Below are 21071 nucleotides of genomic sequence, written 5' to 3'. Positions count from 1 at the left end.
TAGGAATCTCGGGCATGCGGAACTTCTTTGGGATCGGCTTCGGTGTTGCGCTCGGAGGAAAAGGTTTTTGAACAAACTTCTTGGAATCCATGCCATTTAATATCGGAGGTGCTCCTGGGATTTGGTCGACCCTGGAATTTTAGGTTTTCACCTTTTTGTCATTGGCTTCGATTTTCTTCTCCACTGATTCTATCTGTTTCGTTAATTCCTCGAGTATTTTTATGATCTCGAGCTTAGCCCTCGATTCATTTTCATTCGGCCTCTCCGTGATCGGTTCATTTATGCGGGTGACTTCCCGGGATGGCTCGGGCTCAACCCTGCTCGGCGCTCGGCTTTGATTCTGTAACTGAGCTATCGCTGCCTGTTGAGCCTGTAACATTTCGAAGATTACCCGCAAATTGATCCCGTCGTTTTCACCGTTGTGCGTATTCTGGGCAATTGATCAGACTACCCTACGCACGATGTTCTCTGGATTTGGTAGGCAAATTTGTGTTAATGGCCGCATGCGAACTGGAGTCGATAGGGTCCGCGACCGAAACTCCGCCGAGATCGACTGGGGGCACCTCGTTACCGGGTGCTACATTGTTGTTCTCACCAAGGTGGCTGGACTCCGCATTCATGTTTAGAGGGGCAGACTGGGGGTTTGACATTTAGATTTTAATATGTAATCAAAGACACTTCAAAGAATAAGTGTAAAATAGGGTGTGTTACAGGAATTTGTATCAAATTGCCGCTATTATCCTTAGCTCCACGGTGGGCGCCAAACTGTTTACCCTCAGAATCGGATAACAATTAAATTTATAAGTGATTTTAAGGATACGCGGATTAACTTGATACAAAGCAATAAATTAAGTTGCTATTGAATAAACAAAGACAAAATAAATTCAAACCACACGAGTTGGATAGTTTCAGCCTTAGTGAAATAGCCACTCTCGAACCGAGCTCACCAAGACCGGTATGGATGAAAAAGAACAAGAGCTTAAAGACGGAGAAAATAATAATGTATTGCTTTTGAGTGTGTGTTACAATACCTCAAATGAATTATTAGACCCCATTTTATATAGTAGGGGAGTCCTATTTTAGATACAACTCTATAAAAGGTAAATAATCTTCTGATTCACTGATTGTCGGTTCCTTATCAATGCGTTCCGAGATTCCCGCCGTAACATTCGGCCAGTCACGGATATTTCGGCCTTCTGTTGGCTATGCTGGATTGTCTGACAATATTTTTCGAAGTCGTTCGAGGCTAGGACCGATTCCGGAATCATGGCCTCGATATTCTCGAAGGCAGACGTCATGCCCCGGGTTCTAGCTCGATGAGACTTTGGCTCGATTTCGGTCCCTTATTGCCATATCTCGAGCCTGGCTTATCTTGTCGAAGGATAGGATGTACCATGAGCTTGATTTCGCCCGTATACAAATAGTTTCAACGACATATTAATCATTTTAATAGAAAAAATATTTATAGCATTTTTTAACAAGTACACTACTGCTTATTATCAATTTCAACACTTATATCCATACACATAATTATTTTTTGTAAAATGAATTTTAGCATCTCAAAATATTTTCCAGCACTTAAGATTTATCATCTACTTTTAATTGGCTAATCCAAACGGCCTTATAGTTTGTTTATTTTAAGATCTAAAGAGTATATTAGACATCAAACCATATGCTTCTCTCTTTACACATAATACCATTAAAAAAAAGGTACCTGATACCATGAACCACAGGCTTATTAGGTATGTGACATATGAAAACAATATTTGTTAGAAATTTATTGTCAAGATACACATTTAAGCTGCAATTAAATGTCACCAAAGTTACAACTTACAAGTCGATGTTAATTGCGAGGAAGAACAATAAATTGGGAAGATCGGAGTTGTTGACTAGGATGTTAATTATAGGGATTGCTACTTATTTGATTTTTCTAAGATAACAGGTATTCTCTTGTGCCAATCGGGTAGACTTCGATAAATAATTTAACTCATAAGTAGAGTAAATATAACATCAATTCTATCAATTCAGTAGAGAAATTCTTGAAAAGCAACGTTATAACAATCAGGTAGATTTCGATGAACAACTTAACAGATAGGTAGAATAATAATAACATCAACTCTACCAACCCGATAGAGAAATCTTGAAGAGCAAAAGTATGATGATCTGGTACACTTTAATAAACAATTCAATCCGGTAGAGAAACCCCTGGAGAGCTATGTGCGGGTCTGGGGCTACTTTTAAAATAACACTAATTTTGGGGACATTCGGCTAAGACTAGTCCCTTGCGGGGCTATTCCTGTCAATCTTCCCTCTTAACAGTATGTGATATTGTTCGTTTTGCGTTGATTCTGCATGTTTTTTTTCAAAAGGTCGCACACCATTAAGAGATTCCTATATCTTATTTGTAGGCTCCCAAATTTTTCAGATATTAATGCGGGATTTTATTCGCACAACCAACGATTCCCCCATCAGACTAAGTTCTACATAGCCCAATACCTAGATGAAGCAGCAGGGATCGGTCTGTAGAACATATAAAAAGGATGTGGTTGTGGCGCGAAGTACTCTGGGTCGCCGAGGTTCCTTTTCTTCCGCCTCTTAAAATCCGCTATCTCTATGATTTGATCCTTCGTGTATCGGCCCCATACTTCTTTGATCTCCCTTTCTCCTGGCGTAAGAAAGTGACACAAGTTTGATCCATAGATCTTCCCCTCGAATCAAGTTCCACCTAGTCTATTACCACAATTCACGTGTCAATTTTTGAGATTCATTATGTGCAACTACATCATCATTTAAGCTCGTAAAAATAAATAAATCGAACCTCACTCCATCACTCTGCTATCGTCGTACTCATGATAATAAGCATATATAAGAATGCATTTGGTTGCCGCCATCTGTTTTGTGATAACGCCTTTCAACGGGAAGCATATATCATTTTTATTAGATCTATTTGAGCTTCCTCCCTTGAACAATATTTCTTTTTAAAATTACCGCTCAATTACCCATTCTAATGTTAAAGATAATTTGATTTTTAACATAATGTTAGAGGAAAAAAAATTGGTTTCTTATGTTTGGAGATATGTTTAAAATAGTCCCTTAAGGCATCTCCAATCCTTGCCTCCATTTTCTCCTCCAAAATGAAGTAAAGTTACTTCAATCATTACTCCATTTTTTACTCCAAAAAAAAATATTCTATTTTATATTCTTTTCTCTCTTCAATATTATATTATTATCTTTTATTTAAATTTTATTTTCTTATTTCTATTAAAAAAATTCTATCTTTTTTTTCTTTTTACATATTCATCACATATAATTTATATTCTTTCCTTGTATAACCATTTAATATAAAATTATTTTATACCATAAATTTTTAAATAATATAATTTGTAAGCAAATATTATACATTATATATATTAACGGATAATTCAAATAAAAGTGAAATCATTGAGATACAAGATAATTAAATACATATTAGATTATGGTAAAATTTAAATTAAATATTACATAAATAATCAACTTTCACCTCTAGTATACTCCCATAAATGATTGCAAAATGAGCATCTTTGTCCTTAATTTTTTTTGTGTCAATGTGTCGAGCTAAAAATTGTTCAAATCAATGATTTTCATCTACTACCATTTTTACCGTTGGAGGTGGACATTCCCAATCATCTTGAATTGGTGCATTAAGATCACGCTCATTTTAAATCGATGATTTTCATCTACTGTCATTTTATTATTGTTTTTAATTTTAATGTATTTTAAATTTTTACTTTTCAATTTTAGCAACATCTAATATTTTATATTTGCACCATTCATTTTTTGAGATGATTATATATTTTTTGTACAATTATAACTTATAATAAAATTAACTTATAATTTTACATAAAAATAATAAATGCACGAAAATTAATTTATCAAAATTATACGCCAAAGTTAAGATGTAAAATTAATATTATAACGATATTACATAAACATAATTAAGTATATATAAAGAGATAAATTAAACGAGTTAAATAATAAAAATAATAATAAAATAATAGAGAATGGTAATGGATGAGATGAATAGTATCACTCCAAATTTGGAGTAACACTATTCATCCCCCATTTTGCAGCCAAAAATGGGGAGCATTGGAGCCAAATTTCTCCAAAAACTGACTGCATTTTGGCAAAATGGAGCAGCGTTGGAGATGGCCTAAATATACTACTGAATGGTCTTGGTCTTTTTTTTTGGCTAGAACGGCAAGATGTATTAAAACAGTAAATTAAAGAGTGATTATAACATGGAACAGATCTTAACGATTCAATTCCAAACAAGTTTTTGTGATAAGTAAAGTGAGCAAATAAAGGCATTGTGCTCCAAAATATATCTTCACGTTCAGCATATCCTTCCAGTGCATAATTTGTTAGAACGTGAGCGCTTCACAATATTTATGCTTGACTGGTGGCTGGTCCATTGCTGCGATAGTCCAATGGTCCTGGTCTTTTAAGTTTGTCAAAAGTGAATATTTTTTATTTGTCAAATTAACAAACACTAGTTATTAGATTATTAGATTTAATTGAAATGATAAATAAAAAAAATTAACCAGAAACATAAGAGACTATTTTCCTCATTTTCTCCACAACGTTAGACGGAGAAAATCACTTTTTTTTCTTGTTGAGAAAATTATTGTTTACCCGACAAATAAAGCGGAAAAAGAAAACAAATTTCAAACGCAAACGCAACGAAGCGTCACACGTAATACAGCCAGAGACGACAGTGGTATTACATGTAATATACTCAAAATACTAAGGGCATTATTTAACCGCAAAACGTTATTAATTTTAATTTTTTCACTTGCCCTTTGTCCTCTTCTTCACGATTTGCCTTATATTTTGGTGCATCTGTCTCTCTCCACCTTTCATTTCTCTTTCTGCTTTCTTTAACTTTTACCTTAGGCGGACCGAACGAGGTACTCTGAAAAAGCCATCGGAAAAATGGCTCTGAAACTCAATCCGACGACGTTTCAATCCATTAAAACGACAACGTTTCCTTGTTCTCCACTCAGATCTCATAGAGTTTTCATGGCTTCAACACTTCGTCCCCCGTCTGTGTGAGTTTCATTTTGTCTTTGTTCTTCTTCTTTTTTCCTTCAATTTTATGGAATGGGTAATCCCACAAATATGGTTTCTTTGATCCCTATTTTATTTTTTTAGCTGAAATATTGGATGTTTGTTTGTATGGTCTGATCACAATTATTTAAGTTTGTAAATGTGATTGATTGTACTCGTTGCTATAATGCATGGTTGTATCTTGCAGTCTGTGTTCATTTCTATTTGTACATTTATTTATATATGTTCGGTGTATTTTGTCTTTTTTTATTCAAGATTGAATAAAGATTTTCTTCGCTACAGCACTTAGTGTGAGCTCATTTGCACATGTATTTGTCCGGTGGATTGGTTGAGGCGTTCAAAAGCTAGCCCAGATAACCCTCATAAAAAAAGGGGGAAAAAGAAAAGACAAAATGTGATGCAAGTTTGATTAATGCATCTGCATTTGCTTGAATTTTCTATTTTATGTTTTCTTGAAATGCCTTTACTGATTGTTTTCTGCTAATCTTTTATTTTCCACTAGCTTAGTCATTATTAAGGTCATATTGCTTTTTTTCCTGCTGTGATTTAAATTGATATTGCATGGCGGAGGCTTGATTTTCGCTAAGGGGTTCAAAAAAGAAAAAGTTAAAAAATTAAAAGAAACTGTGGCCAGTGGGAATTGAACCAGCAACCTCACAAAAGTTTTGAAGCCCCTTGGCCATTGAGCTATGCTTTTGGGCTGTGTCAAGGGGATTCAAAATATAATATATAGAGGCACAAAATGAATTTTACCTTATATGTACCGTGTAATTTTCCGGCGAAGGGTGAACCCCCTTCCGCCCCTCTAAATCCGCCCCTGCATGCATTGGTTAGAAGATTATCATTGTACTGATTAACTGTTAGAATAATAACTGGTTCTGTCAATGCACATTACAAATAGGTTGGACAGATTTCTCTGTGCCGTTTTTCTTCATGTGATTGAATTGGGTAGAGTTTTTCTTTCATAGATGAGTGTTTGATCACACCTCCGGAGTCCGGACCTGCTTTAGGGAAATAACCACTTGACAAACAATAGTAAAAGGGTGAGTGGCAAAGTAAAGGGGAATTGTTTTCTAAAGGAGAAAAATAAGGGGGAATTGTCATGTGATTGGCTTCATCCATTGTGTTGTTTCTGACCAGTGTTTTTCTTCTTGAGGACCAAATAATTGTTTGCCTTAAACTAAGCTGAGACTGTGAATTTACCGTTGTAGCTCATCATCTCTTCAAAAAAAAAATGCATAAATTGTAATTCTAATTTTGCTTCTGCTAATTGTAGGGAAGGTGGAAGTGTGAAGAAGCCATTCAGTCCTCCACGTGAGGTGCATGTTCAAGTTACCCATTCCATGCCGCCAGAGAAGCGTGAAATCTTTGATTCCTTGCAAGATTGGGCTGAGAATAATATCTTGGTGCACCTAAAGCCTGTCGAGAAGTGTTGGCAGGCCAGTGACTTTCTTCCGGATCCTGCATCGGAAGGATTTGAGGAGCAGGTCAAGGAACTGAGGGAGAGATGCAAGGAAATTCCTGATGACTACTTTGTTGTATTAGTTGGAGATATGATCACAGAGGAGGCTCTTCCAACTTATCAGACGATGCTTAACACCTTAGATGGCGTTCGTGATGAAACTGGTGCCAGCCTTACTCCTTGGGCTATTTGGACTAGGGCATGGACTGCCGAGGAAAATAGGCACGGTGACCTTCTCAACAAGTATCTGTATCTTTCTGGAAGAGTTGATATGAGGCAAATTGAAAAGACAATTCAGTACCTCATTGGCTCAGGGATGGTGAGTTTGCTTCTCCTTTTTTCTGCAGTTGCTATTAAGCTTTGAAATCATCTTGGAGATTCATTGGCAAATTTTATTCAAATTTCTATGGCATAGTATTTAATCATTAGACTGATGTAATAGCAGATTTCTTTAAGAGTATGTGTGGTATCTGTCTGTCTGTATGAGCCTCCAAATCTCACGCTGACAAAAATTCTCAGATTTGGTAAAAGTATTCATATCGGAGAATTAGTTGTGGTTTAGTTCCTTTGATATTTAAGTTCATATTGGAGAACTAGTTGACATATATATACTGAGTAAAGGTTCTGATAGTACATTTGGCATGCTCCATTATGCTTTTTCCTCTCAAATTACAAAGTCTTTTTTCCTTCATATTCTCTTGTGTATAGATTCAGAATTTAAATGGCCTGAATCTGTTACGGTTCATGGCTCATGAGAGTGCTTTCTCGTTATGCATATGAATGTGGTTTCTGTCTTAGGTAGTAGTTTCTTTTCTGATTTTCTTACTCAAGAAGAGTACTGTATTCACTTCCCTTTTCTTATCCATTTGGCCACCTAAAAGACTTGTGACTACAGAGATGATTAATTTATTACTCAATACGGACTTAAGTACTGAGAAACGATAGATCTTGAAGAAGCGATTTGTCTGCATCCTGATATCAGCTCTATTTTTGCCTTTCTGACCAATTGTATGGCCTTGTCTGTTGTTTGTATGAGTAAGTGTAAAGACGACTTGCTTGTCAGTGGCATTAACATTCTGCTTTGATTAATCTGATTTCATCTTGGCTAAATATTGCATTAGAGATTTGAGGTTCATGACTAACATGTTGGTTAAGACTTTATCTCTTGATTTGCAGTTTGTTTAAGTTGATTTTTTTTCATGCAAATATTTGATGGTTTTCTATACTTTTAGGATCCTCGCACGGAAAACAACCCGTATTTGGGTTTTATCTACACTTCCTTCCAAGAGAGAGCTACCTTCATTTCTCACGGAAATACAGCTAGGCATGCTAAGGAGCATGGGGACTTGAAACTAGCACAGGTATGTGGTATAATTGCTGCAGATGAGAAGCGCCATGAAACTGCATATACCAAGATTGTGGAGAAGCTGTTTGAAGTCGATCCAGATGGCACTGTACTGGCTGTTGCTGACATGATGAGGAAAAAAATCTCGATGCCAGCTCATCTGATGTATGATGGCAGGGATGACAACCTCTTCGAACACTTCTCTGCTGTAGCTCAACGCCTCGGCGTATACACTGCAAAGGATTATGCAGACATTCTTGAATTTCTGGTGGGAAGATGGGAAATGGAGAAATTGACTGGTCTTTCTGGCGAAGGACGCAAAGCGCAAGATTATGTATGTGGACTGGCTCCGCGTATTAGAAAATTGGAGGAGAGGGCACAAGCCAGGGCCAAAGAGAAGGCTCCCGTTCCTTTCAGCTGGGTATTTGGTAGAGAGATTAAGCTCTGAATGCTATATGTTTGAAGGGTTATGTTTACTTTCCGAACACCAATCGCCATAGGAATTGGTAGAAAAAAAATTCAGGGTATGGTATCTATCAAGTAAGTATTTGTCATCCCTTTGTAGGGAAGATGCTATGGAGTTAAAATTGCTCCTCTAGAATCCTGTAGATACCTTAAATTTTGTTTTTGTCTAGCAATTGTTTTGGTAATATCAAGAAAAAGGACAGCCTTAAGTTTTACCTCCCCTTTTAGCGCATGTAAGTTCTTTATGAGTTGGATATATGAAATGTTGAGTGGCTATGTATAAGACGATTGATGTTATATGTTGCTCTAATTTGACTATTAAGAGTGCTATGTATAAGACGATTGATGTAAACTGCTATGGTTTACAGTCAATAGTTATTAACAAACCCTTTTTTTGAATTATTATTTAATATTAATTAATTTATTATTATATTATCGAAACGACCCTTTTTTGGGGGAGGAGGTGATATTCTTGAATCCAGTACAGAAAGGCAATGGCAATGACTAGCCAGTTACGTTGATAAAACCAAAGTTGTATGTATACAGGGAAATACCAATCTTGTCACAAGTTCGAACGACATTAGTAGTTTTTTATGTATGTATCACGCTATTTTACTCTCATTATTTAGCATGTAAGCAGGAGCAGCTCAAATGGGAAGCAACTAATGCGTCGCTTTAGGCCCCCAGATTTGAGGGCCCCATTTTTAGAAATAGTAGGCTTAATTTTTTCACTTCAATATTGATTTGAACAATTTAAAGCGTACGAACGTTTTTTTGATTTTCTATTTTGTGGTAAAAAATGGGGCAAGCGCACGTATAGCCATTCAGAACGTATTGGCTAATTCCTAAATAACGACCATTTAGAATAGTTATTTGGTGTCATTTTGATGAATATAAATTATTCATGTATTTTCATACGTATAAATAAGGATTTTTAAATAAAACATGAATATAAAAATAAAACATGAATAAATATATTCGATTCTCCTATATTTTCTAACAAGTTTTGCGGAGGAAAGATGAATTGAGGAAAGAGGACTACAAGCAAAACAAGAAGGAAAAAGAGCAATGCATGCAGTAAACAAGAGTGAATGTAACTTTAAAGTTACAACATCCAAGTCGTGCAAGTCACAACATCAATACTTAAAGTTACAACATCATCTCACCTTTGCTACACATTTTCTATAAATAGGCACTCATATTGTATTGTGAAAGGGAGAGTCTTGGGAAAGAGAAAACTACTCTTTGGTCTCTCTTTTGTCTTTAGTATTTTCTACTAGTTGTCTTTCTAATAGAAAAATAATATTTATTCATAAGTTCTTTGCTTCTAAATTAGTTTTTTCTTACTTCATAATGGAGTAATCCTTTTTTGTTGGGATAGTTGATGAAGCTTTATATATATATATATATATATATTATAATACTATCTCAGTTTAATACATCCTTGGCTTGAAACTTTCTTTTTATACTTTGTACTGTGCCGTAATAATATTTTTTAATTAATCATTTTTATCACTTCTACATATTTTTATCTCTAAGTTATTTTTATATTGATTTTGTAATTCTCACGAAGCAAAAATTGATATATAATAACCAATGAATAAAATAGTAGAGTGAGAGTAATTTTTAGTAAACTGTAACGACCCGACTTGTCGTTTTAAGAATTTACGCCACATTCGACGACTTAAGGTCCCGGACAACTTCATAATATGTATTATGACCCGCGGGTGTGGTCGTGTTTAATTTTCGGAAGATTTAGAATTTAATTGAAAGAGAAATTCTCATTTTGAAACTTAAATGGAAAGAGTTGACTTTTGAGCAAACGACCTTGGAATAGAATTTTGATGATGTCAATATCTTCGTATGGTGATTTTGGACTTAGGTGCGTGTTCGGATTTGGATTTGGAAGTCTGTAGGACAATTCGATGGATTTTGGCGAAAGTTAAAAAATAGACGATTTTCGGAAAGTTTGATCGAAGATTGAATTTTTGATAACGAGGTCGGAATCCAATTCTGAAAATTGGAATAGGTCCGTTATGTCACTTATGACTTGTGTGCAAAATTTGAAATCAATCGGACTTGATTCGATAGGTTTCGGCATCGAATTTTGAAGTTGGAAATTTTATAATAAACTAAGTTTCAAGTGAGTTCGTACAAGACCTAAATTCAAACGAGCATACCTCTCTTGCTATGAAGATTCATATAGTGTATTACCTATTAAAAAAAAGGTCTATGTGTCTAGTTTCCAATGCTTCAAACTGTTCGTCATTCGGACATTCCTACAAGAAGTTATCCAAAGGATGGAAAAATACAATTCTACGACCAATTATGCGATCGCAAAACTGGTCGCAGAATGGACCAGAAGAGCCCAGTTCTGGGCACCATTTTTGCGATCAATTTTGCGGCCCGCATACCCATTCTGCGATCCATTATGTGACCGCAGACCTGCTTTCGGAGGGTTAATTTTTCTATTTTCATAACCCGGCCCCATTTTGATAAATAGGCTTTGGGGCTTATTTTGAGGTATTTTTCTGAGAGTTTTAGAGAGAGGTAAGAGCATTTTAGAGAGAAAAGGAGGGAACCTAACATTCTAATCATCCAATCTTCAACAATCAAGGAAGCTAATTACAAGATCTTCATCAAAGAGGTAAGATTCAACCCCTAGTCTTCAATTTCGAGTTTGGGGTAAAAGATTGGTGATTGGGAGTATGATTCTTAGGTGTAAGAGTATTATGTATATATGCTTGTAACAATAAGGTTTGTGGGAAGATTGTTGAGATCAAATAAGTAAATATTGGGTTGTGGAATGAAGGAAATCTTGTAGAAGAACCTTGTAACCAAATTTGCACACCTAGTATTTGATAAAATGCTCAAATGAGCTGAAACCATGAAAATTTTCCTAATTATGGTTCACTTTTGTTATGCTTCTAAATAGATTGAAGTTGCTAGAATTTTCGGAACCTCGTAGTAATGTAAGGAAGGCTCAAGAAAGATTGGAGCCGTCCGGAGGTCAATTTAAGCAAGAAGGCGATTTTGGAATATCGGCCTAACTTCAAAAAGGTAAGTGTCTTGCTTAACCTCGAGTGGGGGAATTTTCCTTAGACATTGAGTCTTATGTGCTAATTGTGTAATTAAAAACCATGTACGCGAGGTGACGAGTACGTACGTGGTTTATATGTGTGAATTTCATTGATTAAAAATCCTTAGATGCCCTTATGTATTAAATGGAAAATTATTGGCACTTATTAAATCCTCTATTTGTCATGCCTAGATCCTTGTTTGTTGAAATTATTTCTATATGAAGATTTGGTGTGATTGCCACCAAGAATTTATGTAAAATATATTTTGTTAAGATTTTGTACACATTATAGTCGAGACATGGGCTCCTTATTGTGAAAAATAATGTATTGTTGATTTCCGTGGCAAGTTGTGAGATGTGAGCACTTGATGTGCAGTTGTTGAAATCATATTTACTTTGGGACTACGGAACGGTATTCCGAGAGATCCCCCTGCTCTGCATATTTACTTTGGGACTACGAAACGGTATTACGGGAGATTTTCCCTGCACATTTACTTTGGGACTTCAGAACGGTATTTCGGGAGATTTTCCTGCACATTTACTTTGGGACTACAGAACGGTATTCCGGGAGATTCCCCTGCACATTTACTTTGGGACTACGGAACGGTATTCCGGGAGATTCCCCTGCACATTTACTTTGGGATTACGGAATGGTATTCCGGGAGATTTTCCTGCACATTTACTTTGGGACTACGGAACGGTATTCCGGGAGATCCCCTCCCTGTCTTGCATATTTACTTTTGGGACTACGAGGCGGTACTTCGGGAGTGCCCTTTTGTTAATATTTTCTATGGATGCACTTGCCTTTGATTATTTTATTTTTTCATAATTTTTAAATTCTTGTGTTTTTCGTGATGTATTATTTCACTTAATATTAAGTGTTTTATATTTCTTGATGTATTGTGTTGACCTTGACTTTTTCGTACAAGACTTTGAGGATTTGTATTTTTCGGCTGTACTTGTTTTTGATGATTGAGTTGTTTTAAATGAAAGAAAAATTTCTAGTATGTTTAATTTAATAAATTCTATATTCAAATCAGTAGTTTAGCTGATGCTTTATTTTAATGAAAATGTCATTTTCCTCACTCAAACGAATTCTAGAATAAAATTATCTTTTTGTTGATTTCTTACTTGATTTAAAGATTTTTAACCTTACTTTATTGAAAATAAATTGATCATGCGGATCTTATATACATTGATATTTTGGTACGTAAGTTGTCCGTGCAGTTATGAAAATATTATGGGCATGAGGCGACGGAGAAAAATATAATAATTTTATTATTGACAGGTGAGTTGTCGGTGTGATGGTGATAGAAATATGGGCACGAGGTGCCGTGAAAAATATGAAAGTGGGATGAGACCCGTAATTTTTATGATTCTGAAATGAGGTGTCACATGGTGACTTTTACTTGAAAATATATTTATTGGAAAGAATTATATTTGAAAGATAATTATTCAAAAGAAGTATATTCGAAAGATATTTATCTTAAAGAATAATATGTGAAAGATTTATATTTGAAGGACTTGACTTGTTGAATTTACTTGTGTTTCTTATTCGCCTGAGTAATAATTATGATGTTCTTATTGCCTTGTTGTTATATCACTAGTTGAGTTTGTTGTTATCATTTCTACTTGTTTTTCAGTACTATTTTATACTGCTATATTGTACATGTTATTTGACTAGTGAGTGTCTTGACTGTACCTCGTCTCTACTCTACTGAAGTTAGTCTTGATACTTACTGGGTACCAACCATGGTGTACTCATACTACACTTTTGCACATTTTTGTGCAGAGCCAGGTATTGGAGGTATCGGACCTGGACAAAGTTAGAGTGTGATCGCAAGGATTCAAGGTAGAGCTGCTTGGTCGTCGCAGTTCCTTGGAATTTGTTCATTTCATTGTACTGTTAATTTTTAATCAAACAGTATTGAGTATTCGATCATTGAGATTATTTCATGTATTATGTTAGAGTTCATGACTCAATACTACCAGTCTTGGGAGGTTGTTATAATTATTTCCGTTGTTGGTTTCGTTTATAAAAAAAATGGCTTCGAAATGTAATGGAAATCGGCTTACCTAGTCTTGGAGATTAGGTGCCATCACGACGCTTATGGTGGGATTTTGGGTCGTGACATAAACTATTATTCCAAGTTCGTAATCTTGCTTGCCTTAGTTTTAATTCTCACGGAGGAATTGTTGTAGGCAAGATTATTGATTTTTTAGTAAAAATATTCTCACGAAGTTTTTACTACCTCTTAGCACAATTCAAGCAAGAAAAATATTTCGGTCTAATTGTCACTAGTTTTAACTCAATTAATCGCATAACCTCACGGAGTTCTATTATTTGACTACTTCTTAGTGAGCTAAATATAATTGTATTAGCAATAAGCAATTATTCCTCAGAGAAATACATTTAAAATTGAGATTTTATTGTAATATATTATCAAGTGAATTCAACGATTCCCAACTCTTTCAAATTATAAATCTTCCGAAAGTTCTTAGTTTTTGTTTAAGTAATTAACAAGCTTTAAACCCCACTCGCTTTTTATCAAATTGATTCTCTCAAATAGTAGTTGAAATATTAAAAGTTTGTAGCATAAATGTTCCAATCTCTATGTAACGATATTATAAACTATACTAAAATTTGACAAAGCACGAGCAGGAAAATCCTATACACATTGGCCTCGTCAAATTTTTGGCGTCGTTGCCGGGGATTGTCATATATCTACTTCAGATTAAATATTTTGTTACTAATTTGAGACCTTATTATTGTTATTTATCTGTTACTATTATCACTAATTACTAAGTAGTACTATAACTATTACTGTCATATTAATATTATCGCTTTCTTTTTGTAATAGCACTTTAAAAAGAAAAAAAGACATATTAGTACTTCTTCCTATTATTACTATCATTACCTTTCCTTCATAGTACTGTCACCTGTTGTATCGTTTTTTTTTCTCATTGCCAGTTCTTCGACGTACTTCTTTTTTTTATTTTTCAATATAGTTTGTTGTTACACATTATTATTTTCTTATCATTGTTTTTTTTGTTGTTGTAATATTGTATTATTACTATTGTTATTAGTACTTCCACAATGTTATTCTTACTAATCACTATTATTCACTAGTATAACTTTTGTTTATAATTAATAATATTATACTATCTCAATTCGTTGTTAGTATTACTACTGATGCTTACTTGTTAGTTTCATTATTTTATATTTTTATTTTATTATATTATAGACTAATTACTAGTATTATTATCTACAATATTGTGGTATTTGTTTTTCTTCACTAACTATCTATATTATCTTTGAAATTTACTTTAGTTTAGTTATTAATTACTAGTACTACACTAGAAATTAATGTTAATTTTTTTTACTTTTAAAATTTTAAGTAGTTTATGACCCGCTCTTCTATAAAAGAATTGGCTAATTACGATCTTGAAATTGAAAGATTTCTTCGATTGCGCAGGAAAGAACAAACATCGTCTTCTCAAGGAGCAACTTGTAAAGAAATGGAAAACCATGAAGCAGAGGAGCAATTTGATGAAGTGGTGCCAAGGCCAGTAAACAGAATCCTTAGGGATTATGCTAGACCTGATTGATTCAACTATAAATCTAGTGTCAGGAAGCCCCAGTGGCAGCCAACAACTTTGAAATCAGGACCGGCCTGATTCAGATAATTCAACAATCTTTTATCTTCATTGGTGATACAAGTAAAGACCCGCATAGTCATTTAATTAATTTTCTAGAACTTGTAGAAACTTCTAAGTACAATGGAGTACCTCTTGAAGCTATCAAGTTAAGGCTATTTCCTTTTTCTTTAAAAGGAGATGCCAAGACTTGGTTGAGAAGTTTGCCTCAAGGGTCCATTACGACATGGGACCAGATGACTCAGAAGTTCTTAAACAAATATTTTTCCCTGCTAAAACAACAAAGTTAAGACAAGACATATCTAATTTCTTGCAGACTAACACTGAGTCAGTTTATCAAGCTTGGAAAAGATTAAAAGCAATGTTAAGAAAATGCCCACACCATGACATTCCTGAACATATGCAATTATACATTTTCTATCACGGGTTAAAACCCTCTGCTAGAAATGTGATAGATGCAGCTGCAGGAGGTTCTGTAATGGGAAAAATCACAGAGGAAGCAGTTGAATGAAATTTCTGAGAATGCTATCCAATGGCCATCTGAGCGTGTAATCATTAAAAAGGCTGCTATGGTAAATCAGGTTGATGCTTTAAATACACTAACGCAACAGATTGTTTCTTTGGCACAAAAATTTGAATCTTTTCAGGTAAATACACAACAATCAAACCAATCTGAGGCTTGTGACATGTGCGGAGGAAACCACTAGAACCATGAATGTCAAGCAACCAATCAAACGGATGAACATGTTAATGTCATCGGTTACAAGTCATATCCTTTTGGGAGTCTAATGGCACAAAAGCATCCAGGATTTTAGTGGAGTAACCCAAATGGTGCAGAAAACTCTCAAAGCTTCCAGAAATAACATGTACAAGGTCCGTCGGGATACCAGAGTCAAAATCATGGGCAACTGAGTTACAGACCTTATTAACAAGGATTACCATATCAGCAGAGGCTCCAACAAGCTCATCCAAGCCTTGATGACCTTTTGTACAAGTATATTAAGGTCACTGATGAAAAGATGAAAAGCCAAAATTCATCCCTCAAAAATCTGAAAATTCAGTTAAGCCAATTGGCAGCTCTTGTGTCATAAAAGATTTAGGGTCCCTTACCAAGCAATACAGAAAAAAAATTCAAAGGAGCACCTTAAGGCCATCACTTTACGGACAGGTAAGAAACTTATTGAACCTTATACAGACAGACAAGAAAAGAACCAGACAGAACAACATATAGACAAGTGTAAGAATATTGAAAAACTATCTGAACCATCAAATGAGAGAAATAAAGAATAAGGAAGAAAATATTTCTGAAAAAATGGCTGCCCCACCTGTGACAATTCTTTTTCCACAAAAAATAAAACAAGAAAAGCTTGATAGTCAATTTGCAAAGTTTTTGGAAATCTTAAAAAAAAATCATATTAATATTCCTTTTACTTATGCTTTGTTGCAAATGCCTTCATATGCTAAATTTTTAAAAGAAATTTTGTCAAGTAAAAGGAAATTAGAAGAAGTTTCTATGGTAATGCTTACTGAAAAATGCAGTGCTATACTTCAAAATAAGCTACCACAAAAATTTGGTGATCCTGACAGTTTTACCATTCCATGCACTCTGGGAGGAGTATACTTTGAAAAAGCACTTTGTGATTCTAGAGTTTCAATAAATTTGATGCCATTTTCTATCTTTAGAAAACTGAATCTTGGTGAAATGAAGGGCATAGGTGTTTCTCTTCAGTTTGCAGATCAATGTACTAAGAAACCTAAGAGGATAATTGAAAATGTGCTTGTAAGAGTAGATAAGTTTGTGTTCCCTGTAGATTTTATAGTGCTTGAAATGAAAGAATATCGTGATGAACCAATAATTTTGGGTAGATAATTTTTTGCTGCAGGAAGAGCAATCATAGATGTTCATCAAGGACAACTAATTTTTAGAGTTGATGAAGAAAGAGTCATTTTTTATATGCAAAAGATACTAAGATTTTCAGGAGATGAGGCATCATCTTCATGCTTTTCTATTAACATGATTAGTGATCTTGCAGATGAATTCAGAGATGATCAATTAATTTCTGACTCAATGAAAAGATGTTTGACCAAATCAGGCACCGCACAAGATGATGATCCCACAATTAGGAGAGAATCTGAAATACTGGAAAGAGATTCTGAGGATAAGGAGATGCAATCAAAAGAAGTTCAACCAAAAATTGAACTCAAAGTTCTTCCTTCTCATTTAAAATATGTTTATCTTGAGCAAGAATTATTTTCAGTAATTATTTCATCTTCTTTGACTGGAGAACAAGAAAAAGACTTATTCAAGTCTTAAAAGCACATAAAGCAGCTTTAGGGTGGACTATAGAGGATATCAAAGGGATTAGTCCAGCAATTTGTACGCATAGAATCCTCATAGAGGATAGCTACAAGCCAATAATCCAACCCCAAAGGAGATTGAACCCTGCAATGCAGGAAGTGGTGAAAAGGGAGATTGTCAAGCTTCTAGCCGCAAGTATTATTTATCCAATTTCAGACAGCCTTGGGTAAGTCCAGTTTAGGTAGTACCAAAGAAAGGAGGTATGACAGTTATAAAGAATGAAAATAATGAACTCATACCTATGAGGACCGTTACAGGATGGAGAGTCTGTATTGATTATAGACACCTTAATGATGCTACCAGAAAAGATCATTTTCCTTTACCATTTATTGATCAAATGTTGGAAAGAATTGCAGGATATGGTTGTTACTGTTTTCTTGATGGCTATTCAGGGTATAACCAAATACCAATTGCACTCGAAGATCAGGATAAGACAACTTTCACATGTCCTCATAGAACATATGCCTATAGGAGAATGCCATTTGGTCTGTGCAACGCCCCTGCTATATTTCAGCGTTGCATGTCAGTAATTTTTTCTGATATGACTGAAAAATTTCTTGAAATTTTTATGGATGATTTTACTCTCTTTGAAAAAATATTTGAAGATTGTCTTTACCACTTGACTTTAGTTCTTAAGAGATGTGAAGAGACAAACTTGATTCTGAATTTGGAAAAATATCATTTTATGGTTACAGAGGGAATTGTTTTAGGACATAAAATCACTGCTAATGGGATAGAAGTTGATAAGGCTAAAATTAATCTTATAACAGGATTATCCCTTCCCACAACTGTTAAGGGCATTAGAAGCTTTCTAGGTCATGCAGGTTTTTATAAACGGATCATAAAGGATTTTTCAAAGATTTCAAAACCTCTGACTAACCTCTTGATGAAAGATATTAAGTTTGATTTTTCAGGTGATTATATGATAGCTTTTGACACCCTTAAGGAGAAATTATCAATTGCCCCTGTAGTTGTGTCCCCTGATTGGAGTCAACCTTTTGCGGTTATGTGTGATGCTAGTGATACAGCAATTGAAGCTGTTTTAGGCCAAAGAAAGGATAAGATTTTTCGTCCTATTTACTATGCCAGTTAACACTAAATGAGGCTCAAATGAATTATGCCACAATAGAAAAATAGTTAGTGGCAGTAGTATTTGCATTTGATAAATTTTGTTCTTATTTGATAGGAACGAAGGTCACTGTTTTCACTGACCATGCAGCTTTAAAATATCTCTTAGCAAAAAAAAATGCTCGACCTAGATTGTTAAGATGGATTTTACTTCTGCAAGAATTTTGACATTGAGATAAAAGATAAAAAAAAAAAGGAACAAAAAATCACATAGCTAACCATTTATCTAGACTAGAAGACCCTCCCCTTGAGTTCAACGAGATAAAAGAAGAATTTTTCGATGAACGCATTTTTTCAGTCAACTCTGTTGTGGCTCAACCACCCTGGTTTACAGATATTGCTAACTACTTGGTTGGAAGATGGACACCCCAAGATCTCTCTTACCAGCAGAGAAAAAAGTTTATTTCTGATGCTAAGTATTATTTGTGGAATGAACTTTACTTGTTCAAAATTTATGCAGATAATATCATGAGGAGGTGTGTACCTGAAGAACAGATGACCAAAATTTTGTGTCATTGCCATGATGGAGCAATTGGAGGTCATTATGCTGCAAACCGTATGACATTTAAAGTATTGGAGGCCGGATTTTTCTAGCCAACACTCTTCAAAGATGCCCGAGATATGTCGCACAATGTGACAGGTGTCAGAAAATAGGTAATATCACTAAGAGAGATGAGATGCCATTACAATCAATACAAGTATGTAAAATATTGGATGTTTGGGGAATAGATTTCATGGGTCCTTTTCCTTCTTCTCATTCATTTGAATATATCCTTGTGGCTGTAGATTATGTATCAAGATGGGTTGAGGCCATCCCCACAAGGAAGAATGATGCTCATACAGTGTGTAGTTTTCTTAGAAAAAATATTTTTACTAGATTTGGCACACCTCGAGTCATCATTAGTGATCAAGGAACTCATTTCATGAATAGACAATTTTCTGCTTTGCTATCAAAATATGGTATGACTCGCAAAACTGGAACACCATATCATGCTCAAACACAGGGGCAAGTTGAAGTTTCCAACCGCGAGTTAAAAAGAATTCTTGATAGCCTATAATTAATGGGCATCAAGAAAAGACTGATCATTAAAATTAGATGATGCATTATGGGTATACCGAAAAACGATCAAAATGCCAATTGGAACATCCCCATATAAATTAGTCTTTGGAAAGGCTTGCCATTTGCCAGTTGAATTAGAACACAAAGCTTTTTAGGCACTGAAAGCATTAAACTTTGAATTAACTTCTACTGGTAAAAAGAGATTTTTTCAGGTTAATGAATTGGAAGAATTGAGGTTGGAAGCATATGAAAATACAAAGAAATTCAAGGAAAAAACAAAAAAATAGCATGACAATTTGATCCGACAAAAAAGTTTTAAAATTGGAGATCAAGTACTTCTTTACAATAGCAAGCTGAGGCTATTTCCAGGAAAATTAAAACCCAGGTGGACAGGTCCTTATAATGTTACAGATGTCACTCCATATGGAGTAATTGAAATTCAACAGATCAATGGAGGAGACAAATTTAAGGTAAATAGTCACAGGTTAAAGTTGTATTTTGGAGGACATTTTGAGCAACAACCATCGGTAACCCTGATAGCCTAAACATTCCGTTGTTAATAAGTCGAGCTGACGACATTAAACTCATAACTACAATTTTCTTATCCGTAGCCATTGAGAGTGAAGTAATAGAACTTCATAAGCCCAATATAATTTGTATGAATAAATGCTTAACCAATTGATCTGGTTAATATCCAGATTATTGTACAACCAGGACATCCCATGAAGGCCTCTACAAAAACAAATCCATCTATACAGGAGTAATTCCATGGTGGTCGGTATGCCTAAGTCATTGGTTGGTTAACCATCTAATTGTGTAAATTAATTATTGGCTCAGGTAAATTTTCTGGTTTATATCAAAACCCGGACCCCATGACTGATAAGGTCTAAAAGCTAGTCCAGTCTATTATACATAGAACATGTGTAGTCACAGTTTCTTTCAAGCTTTCTTCTGTGATTGTAAATTTGAAAGCTAAAAAGATTTTTTTTATTTAAAAGTTCTTTAGTACTTCATGTATTTATAAAAAACAAAAAAATAGAGTTTTAATTCCCATAAATAAAGTACTACTTATATATTATTCTCTTTCGTGGATTATTATTTTATTGTGGGTATTAAATTCACAAAATAAGAACTCTTCATTTTTTAAATATTAACTCTTTTCTTCTTGAATCACATAACTTCCAAGTTTATTATTCTAATTTTGTGAAAGCAAGGATTTGCATCTTCAACACAAGAAATCATTGGAATTGAGAAGAGTTATGAACATCAACAGGAAGATTCGGTAATTCTTTACTAGAACTTGCAGAGTGTTTGTCAAGAAAAAATAATAGTTGACACTAATTTTTGAAAAATGAATTAGGCTTTCTTTGATTTCTTTTTTTTAGCCTGAAAATGCAACCAAAACAAAAA

General features: G+C 34.6%; 2 protein-coding genes and 1 non-coding gene across 3 annotated transcripts; 2 read left to right on the top strand and 1 right to left on the bottom strand.

Moving 5' to 3' along the window:
- The first annotated feature begins 4839 nt into the window (after positions 1–4839).
- Positions 4840–8764, top strand: LOC107774170 (stearoyl-[acyl-carrier-protein] 9-desaturase, chloroplastic). Its single transcript, XM_016593647.2, has 3 exons — positions 4840–5087; positions 6383–6887; positions 7801–8764. Exons 1-3 carry the CDS (start codon positions 4972–4974, stop codon positions 8359–8361), a joined length of 1182 nt encoding a protein of 393 aa, XP_016449133.1. The 5' UTR covers positions 4840–4971; the 3' UTR covers positions 8362–8764.
- Positions 8765–15397: 6633 nt separating this feature from the next.
- On the bottom strand, positions 15398–15504 carry LOC142180552 (small nucleolar RNA R71). The gene has a single exon (XR_012709169.1). It is a non-coding gene; the product is annotated as a small nucleolar RNA R71 (small nucleolar RNA).
- A 922-nt stretch (positions 15505–16426) lies between these two features.
- On the top strand, positions 16427–17428 carry LOC142180141 (uncharacterized). The gene is made up of 2 exons (XM_075251070.1): positions 16427–16976; positions 17094–17428. The coding sequence occupies exons 1-2, from the start codon at positions 16427–16429 to the stop codon at positions 17426–17428; spliced, it is 885 nt and encodes a 294-aa protein (XP_075107171.1).
- Positions 17429–21071: the final 3643 nt, after the last annotated feature.

This window comes from Nicotiana tabacum, chromosome 4 (assembly GCF_000715075.1).
Source record: "Nicotiana tabacum cultivar K326 chromosome 4, ASM71507v2, whole genome shotgun sequence".
Classification (NCBI taxonomy): Eukaryota; Viridiplantae; Streptophyta; class Magnoliopsida; order Solanales; family Solanaceae; genus Nicotiana; species Nicotiana tabacum.
Note: the sequence above shows the minus strand (reverse complement) of the source record. Positions and strands in the feature narration are given on the sequence as shown.

Excerpts from the sequence above, each read along its gene's own strand:
- LOC142180141 (XM_075251070.1), top strand. The coding sequence starts at position 16,427 with ATGGCTGCCCCACCTGTGACAATTCTTTTTCCACAAAAAATAAAACAA. Across the intron at positions 16,977-17,093 it reads TGATGAACCAATAATTTTGG|GAGATGAGGCATCATCTTCA; the intron begins GTAGATAATTTT and ends TAAGATTTTCAG.
- LOC107774170 (XM_016593647.2), top strand. The coding sequence starts at position 4,972 with ATGGCTCTGAAACTCAATCCGACGACGTTTCAATCCATTAAAACGACA. Across the intron at positions 5,088-6,382 it reads ACACTTCGTCCCCCGTCTGT|GGAAGGTGGAAGTGTGAAGA; the intron begins GTGAGTTTCATT and ends TGCTAATTGTAG. Across the intron at positions 6,888-7,800 it reads ACCTCATTGGCTCAGGGATG|GATCCTCGCACGGAAAACAA; the intron begins GTGAGTTTGCTT and ends CTATACTTTTAG.